At 39.4% G+C, this 14196-nt stretch overlaps 1 protein-coding gene across 1 annotated transcript in view; it reads right to left on the minus strand.

Annotated features, from left to right (window-relative positions):
- Positions 1 to 14196, minus strand: part of LOC117553551 (formin-like protein 1) — a 73984-nt gene that overhangs the window by 37095 nt on the left and 22693 nt on the right. Inside the window, 10 exon segments of the mRNA XM_034227546.1 lie at positions 1227 to 1376; positions 1526 to 1636; positions 2797 to 2871; positions 8825 to 8918; positions 9135 to 9211; positions 10159 to 10264; positions 12360 to 12503; positions 12624 to 12707; positions 13147 to 13220; positions 14107 to 14190. Of these exon segments, the coding sequence (XP_034083437.1) occupies positions 1227 to 1376; positions 1526 to 1636; positions 2797 to 2871; positions 8825 to 8918; positions 9135 to 9211; positions 10159 to 10264; positions 12360 to 12503; positions 12624 to 12707; positions 13147 to 13220; positions 14107 to 14190 (999 nt within the window).

Here is a 14196-nt window from a genome sequence, read left to right on the forward strand (position 1 = left end):
TCAATTCGCACCCTGCTCTTCCGCAGCGCCGCTCCCCCTCCCTCCGCTGAAATTATGAAGTAAGGGCGTATAGTAATCATAGATAACACGGCAGGGTCTGTGACAGTTTGTTTTCATCCGTTTTCAAATAAACAAAGTCTTGGCTTTCAGAATATTAAACTTGTTTCAGCAAATTCAGATGATAAATACAACTTTGAAGCTTGTAACGGCCTAATTACAAGCGGAGAACGGAGTAACTTAACGGCACAGCAGGCATAACAACAGCCGGTGTTTCTTATGAGTGTTTCCCCGGGAAACGGAAACACACACACACACACACACACGAGCTTCCCCCAGACCAGTAATACAAACGAAAATGTGTCTTCGGTTCAATGTGACTGATTTCGATAGAGCAAGTTACATTTGGTTTAGGCACGAAACATACTACCAGTAGAAATACATTGCTTTTAAAATCGTTCTGTGTCGAATCAATAGATTATATTTCGTGACTATAACACGAAATGCCGTGAGACTGGGTTGAATTACAACAGTGAGTGCTTCATCCTCTGAACACCAGAGGATGGCGACTGTAACGCACATATTAACATAGGTATGCTCCTCTGAAATGATTGTCCCCTGCAATTATTATTATTATCCCTCATCGAGTTCGCTATTCAGCTTGCTAACATTAGCTTAAACAAACGTAACATGCAACGTTAGCCTAATCTAAAATGCTCTACTACGGCGTACCTTTCATGTGGCTCGTCAGCTCAGACTCTCCCATCGTGAACAACTGAAATTATTTTTTTGCAAACTTTGCAGGAGGCTACTCGTGGGCTTGACCCTCGTTTTAGCCATGGCTTGTATTTGTCTTCTGCTAGCCAACGCTCGTTGAAACTGCAACCTCCTGGCACACTGTCATCTATCACTCTCATCAGAATGCCCAGTTCACACGTAACGAAAACACTTGCAGGTCACGCCCATAGCGCGGGAAGGCCGGTGCAGAGCTGTTTTATGTAAAAGCGAAGCAATTAAGCTCGCTCTGACTTCTTTATTTTCTTTTAATCTAAAAAGCGAAGGAAAGCATTTACAATTTCAAGCACTTTATCCCAAATTCAAGCACCATTCCCAAAATTCAAGCACATTTCAAACCTTGAAAACACCTCATAAAAGTTCAAGCATTTTCAAGGATTTCCAACACCCGTAGGCTACGAACCCTGTGTGCGTTTGTGTGCGTGTGTCTCCACCTGTGTGTTGTGCTCCTGCAGCTCCTCCATGTGCTCCAGCAGAGCGTTCTTGGTCTCCGCGTCCTCCAGCAGCGCCCCCACATCAAACACATTGTCCAGATATGCCTGGATCTGTACCAGCAGCCGGTCGCTCTCCGTGAACTTCAACTTCTGCACAAACAGGACATTTAAAAAAGATTAAAACATTTGCCATGTTGTAACTGATTAACAAATTACAAAGGGACTACATCAATGTTATCCAATAGATTATTCTGAGTCTTAATAAATAAAACTATTAAATGGACAAACATCACACTTGCCTCCAGGTATTCATCCAGCCCGTGGCGGGTGAACTCGTACTGCAGGTGGACCCTGAAGTTCATGTTCTCCACTGAGTGCACCACGATGTTGATGAACTGCATACAGGCCACCTGGTGGGCAGACAGAGGAAATACTTTTTAACTACAGGTGCCAATATTATGGTTGATAATTATTACAGATGAGGGTAAGTATGTAAAGCTAAATGACAGGCAGTAGGTAGACATTTATCAGACTTTACACCAATATTAGAATCGTTATGAAGTTACAATTTGTATTACAGATTGAATTATCTATTTTTAGTTTGTATCAGTTTAGTTTACTTCAGAGCCAGGTAAACTGTATTTATAGAATGCATGGTTAGAGTCCGGGGTTCCCAGCAAAACCCTGGATAGGCTCCAATACGTCCAGAACTCTGCCGCCAGGCTTCTCACCCACACCAAGCCATGGCACCATATCACCCCCACCCTCATCCACCTACATTGGCTGCCGGTCAAGTCCCGGATTCAATACAAAACACTCATCCTCACGTACAAGTCCTTCCATTCCCTCGCCCCCCAGTACTTATCGGACCTCCTCCATCCCTACACCCCTTCTCGGAGTCTGCGGTCCTCAGACACGGCCTGCTCTCCATCCCCCGCTCTCGCCTCCGAACTGTTGGTGACAGGGCATTCAGTGTTGCGGCCCCCACCCTCTGGAATGCACTTCCTGCCGAGATCCGTAATGCTGCCTCCCTGGACATCTTCAAATCATCTCTAAAAACACACCTATTCACCCTGGCCTTCGGGCCCTAGCCCTTTTCTGGTCCCCCGGCTTCCTTTATTTATTTATTTGGTTTGCCCGTTGATTGTCTGTTTGTTTGTCCACCATGTACAGCGACCTTGGGTCCCTTGAAAGGCGCTATATAAATATAATTTATTATTATTATTATTAGGGAACTTCTGAAGCCACAAAATCGAAATGCATTTTCTTAAATGTTCTTTTTTCCTCTTTTTTTTAACCAGGCAATACCGATTCAGTTTGTTTTACTGAAAATATATTTTATACAATTTTTATTTTAACCTTTTTTTTTTAACTACTTACTGCTATGAGAGGTGGTTCCACTTTAACTACAATAAGCTGGTGATTAGCATCAGTTTTTCTACTATCACATGACCAGCATTAGTATCAAGTTATATCCTCTCTGTTTGTATATGTGAGACTTCACGTTGATCACATGCCGTGTTATTGGATGATTGTTTGTATCATTGGTTCTGTTTGCTTCCAGCTTTACCATGAAGTCGATGTTGCTGTCCTCATGGCAGAAATACTCCATGAGCTTCTCAAAGCGACTCTTCTCTCCACACACCTGAAACACAGTGAGAGGAGTGAGAATTAGAATCAGCTCACAGCGGGCAGAGTGAAACAGAGGACGATTAATGATGTGTTCACTGAGTTTTGAGGTAAATCTGGATGAAGTCCTGTGAGACATGTATGAGATACAACTTGTATTATGCCTTCTCCGTATGTACACACATGGGGGCAGTGTGCTCACAAAAATCAGTCCAAAAATCAATCAATCTAGCTATCTAGCCTATATATCTATATATATATATATATATATATATATATATATATATATATATATATATATATACAGCTCTGATTTTTTTTTAATCTCTAGATGTACGTCTGCCATTCCATTCCGGTGTCTGTTGAATGCCATTTATTTTACTCAAACACGTAACTTTAAATAGTAAAACCGGAGAAAATTATAATGGTGCAGTGGTCTCTTTCCAGAGCTGTATTTATATATATATATATTAGGGCTGTCAAGTTAACGCGTTAATAACGTGTTAACGCAAAAAAAAATGAACGCCACTAATTATTTTAACGCGATTAACGCATGTGTCTTTTTTTTCCTCGGCCGCCCCGTAGTTTCAGAGCGCATCGAGTTTAAAATACCATCTACAAGCTGATGCTGACAGCCCCGCTCCTGCCGCCCGCTTGTGGCAGACCACACTTCCACGCTCACCGGCAGGCACCGACTGGCTGTTGGGAGGACCGGGAGGGTGTGTGTATGTGTGGCCCGAGCGAGAGAGAGACCTTACGTGCATTGTTGTTGTTAGCATCTGGTGCTAGCTAGCTGCGCTAACGGATATGGAGCTGTTTAAATGAAAACAGAGGAGCGACATTTCGCCACAACTGCGCCGAGCACTTGACTTTATGCAGGAAGCCAGACAGTGGGACATTGTACGAAAAGTCAGCACACTCAGCACGGATAGTGCGCAACATGATTGCAGCGTCCAGGCAGCTCCCGTTCGAGCATATGCCTTGAGTTGCACATTTTTTTATTTAGCCTTTATTTATACAGGTGTAGATCTCATTGAGACACAAGGTCTCATTTTCAAGAGAGACCTGTCAGTGGTAACACTACCACACAAAGTTACAGACAGACAGGACACTAAACACAGAGGCAACACTAAAATACAACATCGTAAAAAGTAGTCATTAAAATCCATATACAGCAGTTAGATATAGCAGGTGCAAACACACACAGATGATTTCTCCAGCTTTTTTAAAATGACTTTAAAATCCGTGATGGGTATCAAAGTGGTCAGCTTCAGTTCCTGCTGAAGTGTGTTCCAGGTCGAGGGGGCAGAGTACGATATGGCTTTTTTCCCAAGCACCGTGCGTACTAAGGGGACGGACAGAGTGATGTAATGTTGAGATCTTAGTCTATAGCTGTACTGTTTGTGTGATATGTAAGTGGATATGTAGAGGGGCAGCAGTCCAAGCATAGCGGTATAGATGAGTTTGTACCAATGCAGTGACCTGCGCATTGATAATGATGTCCAGTTGACTAAAGCGTACAGCGTGCAGTGGTGTGTGAGCTCCAACGATCCATCACACACACACACACACACACACACACACACACACACACACACACACACACACACACACACACACACACACACACACACACACACACACACACACACACACACCACACACACACACACACACCACACACACACACACACACACACACACACACACACACACACACACACACACACACACACACACACACACACACACCATTTGTATTGTATTATTGAATGAGAGGTTCCAGGTTGAATTGAGGCGAATATTTGTAATGTTCAGAGGTTGTTGTGTTTAATATTCATGAGAATATTTGTCATTGTTCAAATGATAATAAACATTAGCATAAAGCATATTTGTCCACTCATATGTTTATAAGAGCATTAAAAACTTGAAAAATATACCTCTAAGGTACATTTAGAACAGATCAAAAATGTGCGATTAATTTGCGATTAATCGCGATTAACTATGGACAATCATGCGATTAATCGCGATTAAATATTTCGACTGACAGCCCTAATATATATATATCTACCCATCTAAATTGTCTGTATTTCAGAAAACTATTTAAATACACTGACAAAAAGATAATGTTTCCTTGTTTTAAATTAAAATCTGCTTTTGTGTCTGTGGGTTAAGATGAGGCCCAGTAATGGACAAACTCCGGCAGTGGCTCAGTCCGTAGGGGCTTGGACTGGGAGTCGTAGGGTCGCCGGTTCAAGTCCCCGACCAGACCTAAAAATGGAGTGTGGACTGCTACTTGGAGAGGTCCCAGTTCACCTCCTGCCCTGCCGTGGTGCCCTTGAGCAAGGCACCGGACAACCCCCTTCCCATCTCACTCCATCTCCCCGGGCGCTGTACAATAGCTGCCCACTGCTCCTAGTACTAGACTCCTGGTACTAGGATGGGTTAAAAGCAGAGAACACATCACTGTGTGCTGTGTGCTCTGCATGTGAGACCATTAAAGAGGGTTTCATCGCTCACAATATTATTATTATTAACTGACAAACTGACATAATGGCAATAATAAAAACAGACAAACATGAAGATAACAATAAAAAATGTATTAAAATGAAAAGTGTTGCCTTTAGATTGTTGCAGGGTTTTTGCTATGCTACATTGATTGTTCTTCATTCTGCAGTAGAACCATCACATAAACAAGGCTTTAGTATGTGCTTGAGAACAATGTGGTTAAATGATTTGGTACCAAATTGTGCTTCCTTAACTCACAGCTCAGCAGATTCCCTGCCTGCTTCCATTAGCAGTCTCTGTGTTTGCGATCTTTTACTCTGCCTCCCCCTTTTGCCCACTCATGTCTGTTAAATAATGCAGCATGCCAACCTGACAGCCTGCACAACCCAAAACAATGCTGCCCACGTTCTGCTGCTGAGGGGACACATGAGCCAGCTCCTGGCTGTGTGCCCCCCCCACTCTACGACCAATCTATCGCTGCTCCATCTCTGGCTCTCGCCCACACACACGAAGCGGTGCTGCGGCACCAAAACAAGCCACTCTGTGATACTCTAGTCTCTGTGGGGTAACTGATGCTGCACTGATCAATAGGATTTGTCACCTATTCTGTATTAAAGGATGAGTTTGGTAATATTCTACATTTCTCCCACTCTTAATAAATTGAATGAAAACAATAAATCAATTGATCCGTACAAGTACAAGTACAAGTATGTGTATCAAAGCCTGATATATATTTTTCTTCAGTGCCAAAGTGCTGCATTGATGTTAACAACTATTAAAAAGACATCAATAAGTCATACTGTTGCGTCTTCATTACTGTGAACACTTTTGTTTATTCTGACTAAATCTCACATACACTGTCCTGCTGCCAAAAACACTCATAAGAGTACCAAACGTGGATTAATCCGCCATTTAAAAATAGTCCCCAACCAATGCACTACTTCCACCTGTTGTTTGACACAAACTAGTGACCAGCTCTGTTATGTAATTACACACTAAAGAAATAATTACATAATGATAGATTTCTTTTTAAAGTCGGAACAGATCATATTTATCACTAATGCGTCAGACACTAGTTGTTTGTTTTCTTTTCTGTCCCTTCTGCTTCTGTCTGTGGCTGTTTCCAAATTAGGTCTGGTTAGAAAGTTTGAAATGTAACATTTCCGGATAAAAAATGATGACCTACTGTATGTTGTATATGTTGTTAAGTAATGTATTATATTAGCCCAAACGTTTCCATAAAATATTGAAATCTGCTTTAAAATTAAAGTAGTGGTTCGTTTCAATAGCCATAAACTGACCTTTTATCCAATTAAAGCAACTTTTCTAAGATATGCTTTAGATATTGGTCATTTAAACTAAGCTGGATAAAGGATTCAAATCATCAGATACCGGGGTCTTCAAAGAAAAGAGTTGAGCTAACGTTAGCGGTTAGCTAGCAGCCCCATACATCCTGCGTCTGCTTGAGAAACAGGCTGATTATTAAGATATAGCTACTTTATTCTGTGTTTTTATATTCAGATTGTATGTTTGTTTTGGAGATAAAGAGACGACTGCAGATGATAAAAACCTTCTGAACGATGAATACTGAGGGAATCCTTACTGATTGAGAAACTGACTGCAATGAGGCCAAAGGTGTAGGTAGTGTAGTGTAAGTGATGCGTCTGTGTCAGGTTGCAGCCGCTCTCAGGGTGACAAACAAGGAAATAACCTCATGGGAGTAGAGGCAAAACTAATTTAATTCAGCTATAGAAATGTAATTTGTTATTTAAATTCAAATAAAAATGAGTAAAACACCACTGGAGCAGCTATCCATTCTAATTAAACTGCTTTCTCTGAAATTAAAAAAGGTAGTTGATGCTGACAGCTGTGGGCTATTATAAGAAATGATAAAAGTGAACTCTAAAAACTTGAAGCTAAAACTTAAAAAGAAAAAAGTCATCAGTTTCTAAGCATTTCTTAGGAGTTGCGTGAACTTTAGCATATTTGGAGTTGGTTAAACTTGTCTGTATGTGAACTGAATTGTAATATCTGAATCCAAAAGCCACTAGGCGTTACATTCCTTCTGTAGAGCGTGTCGCAGGGCAGATTTCTAACTTCCTTGACGTTTGCTAATAATAGCCGCTCCTAGTTCAGGTTTATGCTGCTTTCTGCCTGCGTTGTTGTAGCTGCAGGAGGCAATCTGTTGGCAACAGTTGCTGCTTTCTCAGGCAAAGATGAGAGAGGGCCAAGGAGAGGTCAGAGTTAACCCAACAAGTGTTTCACATACCTCTACATGCAGTGAGATTGCTCTGGCGCTGGGACAACTGGGCAGAGCAGCTGAGAGGGGGTGCAGGTGGCTCTGGGGTTCCCCTTAACCTGCGTTTCCGTGCATAAAAGGGCTACTGGTATGTGGGCGCTGTAACACTAATACCCCGACTATGTTAACCATATGAGCGGTTTAAAATAAAGTCTCAATGTAGGCTGAGTCACCCCTGCTGATGCTGGTTATATAGGTCGGCATGGATATTTAAAAGGAAAATAAAGTGGTAAAAGTGAACTTTAGGAATGAGTGTGTCTAATCAAGTGAGTGCATTTTTGCAACAGAGCCTGGTTCAGTTATTTACTGTATAAGATGTAAAACTATTAAAACATACCAAAATTGTACTTCTGATATTGGACTAACTGATTATTTCCTTGTTAGAGATTGGTATCAAATGCTCAGAACAAAACTTAATATTTTCTAGTTACAGTACCAACCAGTGGTGGAATGTTGCAAGGTACATTTTTCAAGTACTGTACTTGAATAAAAAATCAAGATACTTTTACTTTACTTACATAGTAGGTTACTTTACATTTCTTCTGCACTTTATTTGTCTCAGCTTTAGTTACTTTTGTCTGTGTAATGATAAAACCGTGACAGTGATTATTTTGCTGCACAATGACTACTTTTACTTTTCATACTAAGTACATTTAGCTGAAAACAACTTTACTTAAGTAAGGTTGTGTTACAAAATTACTATTACTGTTCTATTTGAATAACTATTATACTACTATTTTACTTTGACTGAATTGAGTATTCATTTCACCAGTGCTATACTGTAATGTGAATGTAGCACAAAGTACAACAGATTTGTAACCTTTTTGAACGTCCTTTTTTATCTCCATAGTTAATTTTTTTAAGTCTACCTGATGGTTGTTTGTCATAAGAGCTCTCACTTTACACTTATAAATCAGTTTATTAGGTGATCAATGCAGCACAATTTCCCCCAGCAAGTCTCTAAATGTGGGCTGAAAGTTAAACATTAGTGAGAGGGAACCAAAACAGTTCAGTGGTTTGTGACTAGTTAGATTAGCAGTACTTAAATAGATCAACATTCATTTAGATCAACGGGTGTAAACAACAAATCTGTGATCACTATGATAATTTAAATCAACATTGCTGAAAGTCATTTAGATAAGGTGTTATTGCTGTAGTGTACCTCTTTGAAGTTGTCGAAGGCGGAGAGGATGATGTCATGGCCTCCTCGCACCAAACACACAGCAGCCAGCAGCTCCAGCACCAGAGCCTTGGTCCTGAGGAGCAACATTTAAAGTATATTAAAATGAAATGTGTTGTTTTTATTTATCTATGAGATTAATAATGAGGGATTTTCAGTCTCAGTCTCAGTCAACCCTTCTCAGCTCACTCTGATGTAATGTTGATAGAGTTACATCGAAGTAAGTCATGATATTAAGTTAGCTCTCAGAAAACACATTGCACACACATTAAAGTGTATAACGTTCCCGTACCGTGGGTTCCTGTTGTTGAGGCTCAGCGTGATCTCGTTGACACAGCAGGGATGCTTCATCACCAGGTTGAACCCAGACTGAAAAATGTAATCATGATTATGGTGCGGTTCTTAAAAATGACTTCATTTGAACTAATGACATCATTTGATTTGATTTACTGCCTTTTCATTTTAATTAGGGGCGTACGGCGCAGTGGGTTGTGCGTTGTTGTTGGGATCAGGGGGTCACAGGTTCAAACCCCACTGCAGTCAGCATGTCGTTGTGTCCCTGAGACACTTCACCCCACATTTCTCCTGTGGGGATTGCCCACAGTATTGAGTATGTAAGTCGCTTTGGATAAAAGCGTCTAACAAGTGACATGTCATGTAATTAACAAAGCCACATACTGTATCTGAATTTGTGTCAACATTTTTACTTTTAAGTCGGAATTCTGACTTTTGGCTATCTGATTACTGTTTTTTAACTTATTAACTGGTTATCATTACTTAATCATTTAAGAGAGAGTCAAAAATGATGACGTAGTAACTTGGTACTCACAAGTCCAAATTTGGTAGTCAAAGAAGTCCAAAAATACTCATGTATCTCAGGAGTATTTTATGCTTTTATTTCCTGGCAAAATGGGCTTCCTTGCATATTGGTCAATCAGGACGTATGAAGTAAAAGCTGTGCATTACATTAATGCACACATCATGCGATCTTGTTGTTCAAAGACAACCCAGCCTTTAAATCAGCACAGCTTTCCACTTTTATTTGTCATATTTTATTATACTGTACTCAGTTCCTTACATGATTATATGTTGTGTAGATTTTGTCTTATTTTTTATTTGTTAGAATACTCCTAAAATATATTCTTTAAAAAACTGTACTATATTTATTTTAGCTACATATTCTTCTTTCTGTGTCTTACCACATACACCAAAGCCAATTCCTCCTATGTGTAAACCTACTGGGTAATAAAACCGATTCTGATAAAAACAAAGTATATATTTTCTAAAGAGGTAAGAGAGTGTTTTTTTTTGAATACCTGATAGTTCATGATGGCACGTAAACACATGATGCAGAGATGGACGTCGTCTGTCTGCACAACACGAGAGTTCCTCAGGGCTTTCCTGTGTTGGAGAGAGTTGAATCTGCAGGTGAGAGACGTGGGGTTACAGCTTTACTGTCCCTACACGCATATGTGTCTATATTTATCAACCACAAGTTTAAGTATGTTATCTTATTCTGTTAAATGTTCTGTAGCAAAATGGTGGATGCAGTGGCTGTGTGTGCTTGGATTGTTGATAAAGATATTCAATATTTTAATTAGCATTTTGCAGATTACAGGTAAAATCCCAGACACTCCCAATTTGTCAAATAACAGGTCTAATATCAGCAGTGTCGCTCAGACTTCTCTCACTGCAGTCTGAACAAGAGCCCACCGCACTATGAAAGGAATGCAGTCACTTCAGAAAGATGACATGTCTTAGTGTGTGTGAGTGTGAGTTCACGTGTAACTGCACAACTTCATTTGTAGTGTGACATCTTTTTAAGAAAACCCGCAGAGTTCATGTGCTGCTTTAATAACAATTACTCAATTATTTTCTGCCAAACTAAAAATATCTGAAATTTGAACATTGAATATTTATATATAAATATAAAAAGTATGTTATACTTTTATCCTTATTTTATATTGATTCATTATGAAATACAAAATGTAACAACTGCGTCATCTGTCGAGGGAGGGATCAGGAGGGAGAAACTAATTTGAAATTAATCTGTGCAGCAGATGAAGAATTTCTGTGTGTGTGTGTGTGTGTGTGTGTGTGTGTGTGTGTGTGTGTGTGTGTGTGTGTGTGTGTGTGTGTGTGTGTGTGTGTGTGTGTGTGTGTGTGTGTGTGTGTGTGTGTGTGTGTGTGTGTGCGTGTACATACATCACAACACATACTCTGTGTTTTTATGGAAAAGTGTACATACAAGTATGCAGTATGTGTACATGTACTTTAGATTTGTCTCATTAAGCAGGAAATATTATAGATTTACAGTACGTTATTTAGGGATTTACAAGTGATAACTTTAAAGTTAAGTGCTCAAATATCTGCTCAAATATCTTTGGACCTCAACCCTATCCAACACTAGCCGGATGAGCTTTCTTTGATTTATCTTCTTAGTTTATACATGGCCCTTTAATAATAGCAGGGTTCATACACTTTTTCACCAATAATTTTCAATGACTTCTCCATGACCTTTACCTAATTTTTCATGACCAAAACAATTACTCTTTCTCAGCGTACCACTGGAAATGGTTTATTTTAACATGGAACACGAAAATGTGGTCTGCATCTGAAACATGTTGTGCCTATCTAAAACAAATCAAATAGGCTTACTAGCTTCTATAGGCTAAAGCAACTAAATTCTCCCACCAGCAAAACACCTCATCAGTTAAATGCCATTTTACCTTTCATTACTATACGATACAGTATTTATTAGATGGATAAAATGTAAATTATATTTGATTCAACTTTAGTTACATTTCCATGAGTTTTCCAAAACTTTGGGAAAAATATTGTTTTCCATAACTTTTCCAGGGCCTGGAATTAGCATTTTGAATTTCCATGACTTTTCCAGGTTTTTAATGACCGTAAGAACCCTGTAATAGTTTACTATACTGATATGTATTTCTATTAACTTGATGTATCTAACTCACTGTACTCAAGCATTGATTTGTAAACCTTGATAAAAAAAACGACACTACCCTCTAATCACATGAAGGGGTTAAAGAACAGGCGAACAATACACAAAGCAATTCAGTGATGCTCCAAAGAGTCCAAAACAAAGAGCTGCAGAGACTCACAACTACTACTAGTGGCGATACAACTGCAAGGGGAAATAAAAATAACTAAGTAGGGCTAGTCAGGTAAAATAATAAAATATGTCCATGCCAGTTTCTCCAAGGTATTTTCTTAAAATGCTTTGTCGGTTAAAAAAGAGGCTAAACAACTATAAAGCCTGTGTGAGGCTCTGGGGGATTGTCCATGCCTGTGCACAGGGGGCCATTGCCTGATCATCCACTCATAGGTGTAAACCCTTTATGAATACAATACATATGCCTCAATAGAATATAAATCTGTTAAAAGAATATATACATGTGATGTGTACAGGATCAGCAACAAACCAGTAAATCTCACTCTCAGCTGGGACAGAATCTTATCCACCTCACATGAAGCATCCTCTCTCTGTCCGTACCTGACTGTGAAGCCCTTGCTGGCCTTGGAGGCGCTGTGAGTGGGGGAGTTGCTGGCACTTCTGCTCAGATCCTCCACTGACTTGTCCACTATTTTGCTTTTGTCTGTGGGCAGCACTCCATTGTCCAAACTGTCCACATCATATCTGTAAATCACAGAATCTGAATTTAAACAAATGTTGCCGTGGTGGTATTTATGGGGAAGTTTGATGCTGTTGAGGCTGTGTGGAGGAGATAAGACTTGACTGTTTCAAGCTTGTACTTACGTGACAGCACTGTGGGCAAAGGACAGATAATCCACAAGAACATCCAAGCCTTGGTTCTCTTCATTTAGGAACTCCTGAGCCCAGCTGCAAGAAAGAACACATAACACTAATGTGGAAAATGTGCTTTATAGGCCACAAAAATCACATCTTTCTGCCTTAAACATCACCTGAATTTGTAGAATTGAAAACTTTCAAAGCATATTTTCAGTTAATACAAACGTTTAATATTACAATTTGTATTTAATGTGTGAAAAATTCCCTTTAAAGCAAGACTGATGTGTCCAATCATATTTTAGGAGGTTTTAAATGAACATGACATTTTAATATACTGTGTTAAGACATGGACACACTTTTAAATTCAACATGTCCTTTAGTGTCTCAAATGCTAGCAAGATAGAAAGTTTTATTCTGAGGTTTTCTCAGAATGTATTGGCTCAACTTTGAATGTGTGTTATAATTAACGTCTCCCCTTTAACAGAGGGTTGAGCTTGACAAAGCCTTTGAGAACTGGAGTGAAACTCACCCGATGTAATTGGTCCTCAGGGAAATCTCCAACTCTCTCAGGATCTGAGTGGATTCCTGCACACGTCTCTTAAACTGACAGCACACATGGAAGCAGGGAAGATGTGAAGTAAGTAAAAGCTTACATATCAGGACATCTAAGAGACATGTATTGAGTTAAAGCATTGACTGCAATGATATGCATTCATATTTAAAAGAAAAGCTTCCTACCAGTGAAACTGACACAAATATATGCCACATGAACATTTTCTTCTCATTCCAATCCGTCACATTTCTAAACGGAAATGAAGCTATACAAAATTAAAACGTTTCCAGGACGGGAATCTAGAGTTTTACTGTGTCATCTAATTCAATCAATGTTGACTGCTGTTAAAGGTTTTAGGTCAGCAGAAAACCTTTTCAAAATATTGTTATGAATGCAGGAGAATGAGTGGGTTTTTAGTATTTTTGTGAGATATGAAGAAATTCAAGTTATATGCTACAGGTAGGATGAATGATTCATGTTTCTTGGGATTTTGGAATGTATGCTTTGGTGTTGTTGTCATCGACAGCTCTGTGAAAGTATCCACATTTATATTGGGAATAGGCTTTTTTTCTTTAAATCAATATTGAGCTGACAAAATGGAAATATTGAAAACAACTGAGAAAAATTCTTTGAGGATTAAAATCCAAGTCAATAAGGTTTTTTCCGATGCGTCCCTATCTATAATTAAGATCATTAACAGTCTTTTACTGTAGATCACGAACAGCATAACAAATAAGCTTAGGTTACTTTTCTGATTTAGAATAAGTGTAAAAGTCCTTTTAGATCCAGCTTAATCGTTTGCAAACATAGTATTAACTGTAAATCTTAAAGATAAGATCTGAGGAACAATTCAGTACAGAGTCAAAATATGGAGGAACGGGATTTTGTGAACAGAAACTGAGCCTCATATTAAGAGGTGAGATGGGAGTGTTGTACCTTACGACTGACTCCTCCATGATCCAGATAACTCTTCAGCTTCTCTAAATAAGCAGATGGAGGATTCTTCACTTGAAAGCGCTCCTGAAG

This window comes from Gymnodraco acuticeps, unplaced genomic scaffold, assembly GCF_902827175.1.
Source record: "Gymnodraco acuticeps unplaced genomic scaffold, fGymAcu1.1, whole genome shotgun sequence".
In the NCBI taxonomy this organism is placed as follows: Eukaryota; Metazoa; Chordata; class Actinopteri; order Perciformes; family Bathydraconidae; genus Gymnodraco; species Gymnodraco acuticeps.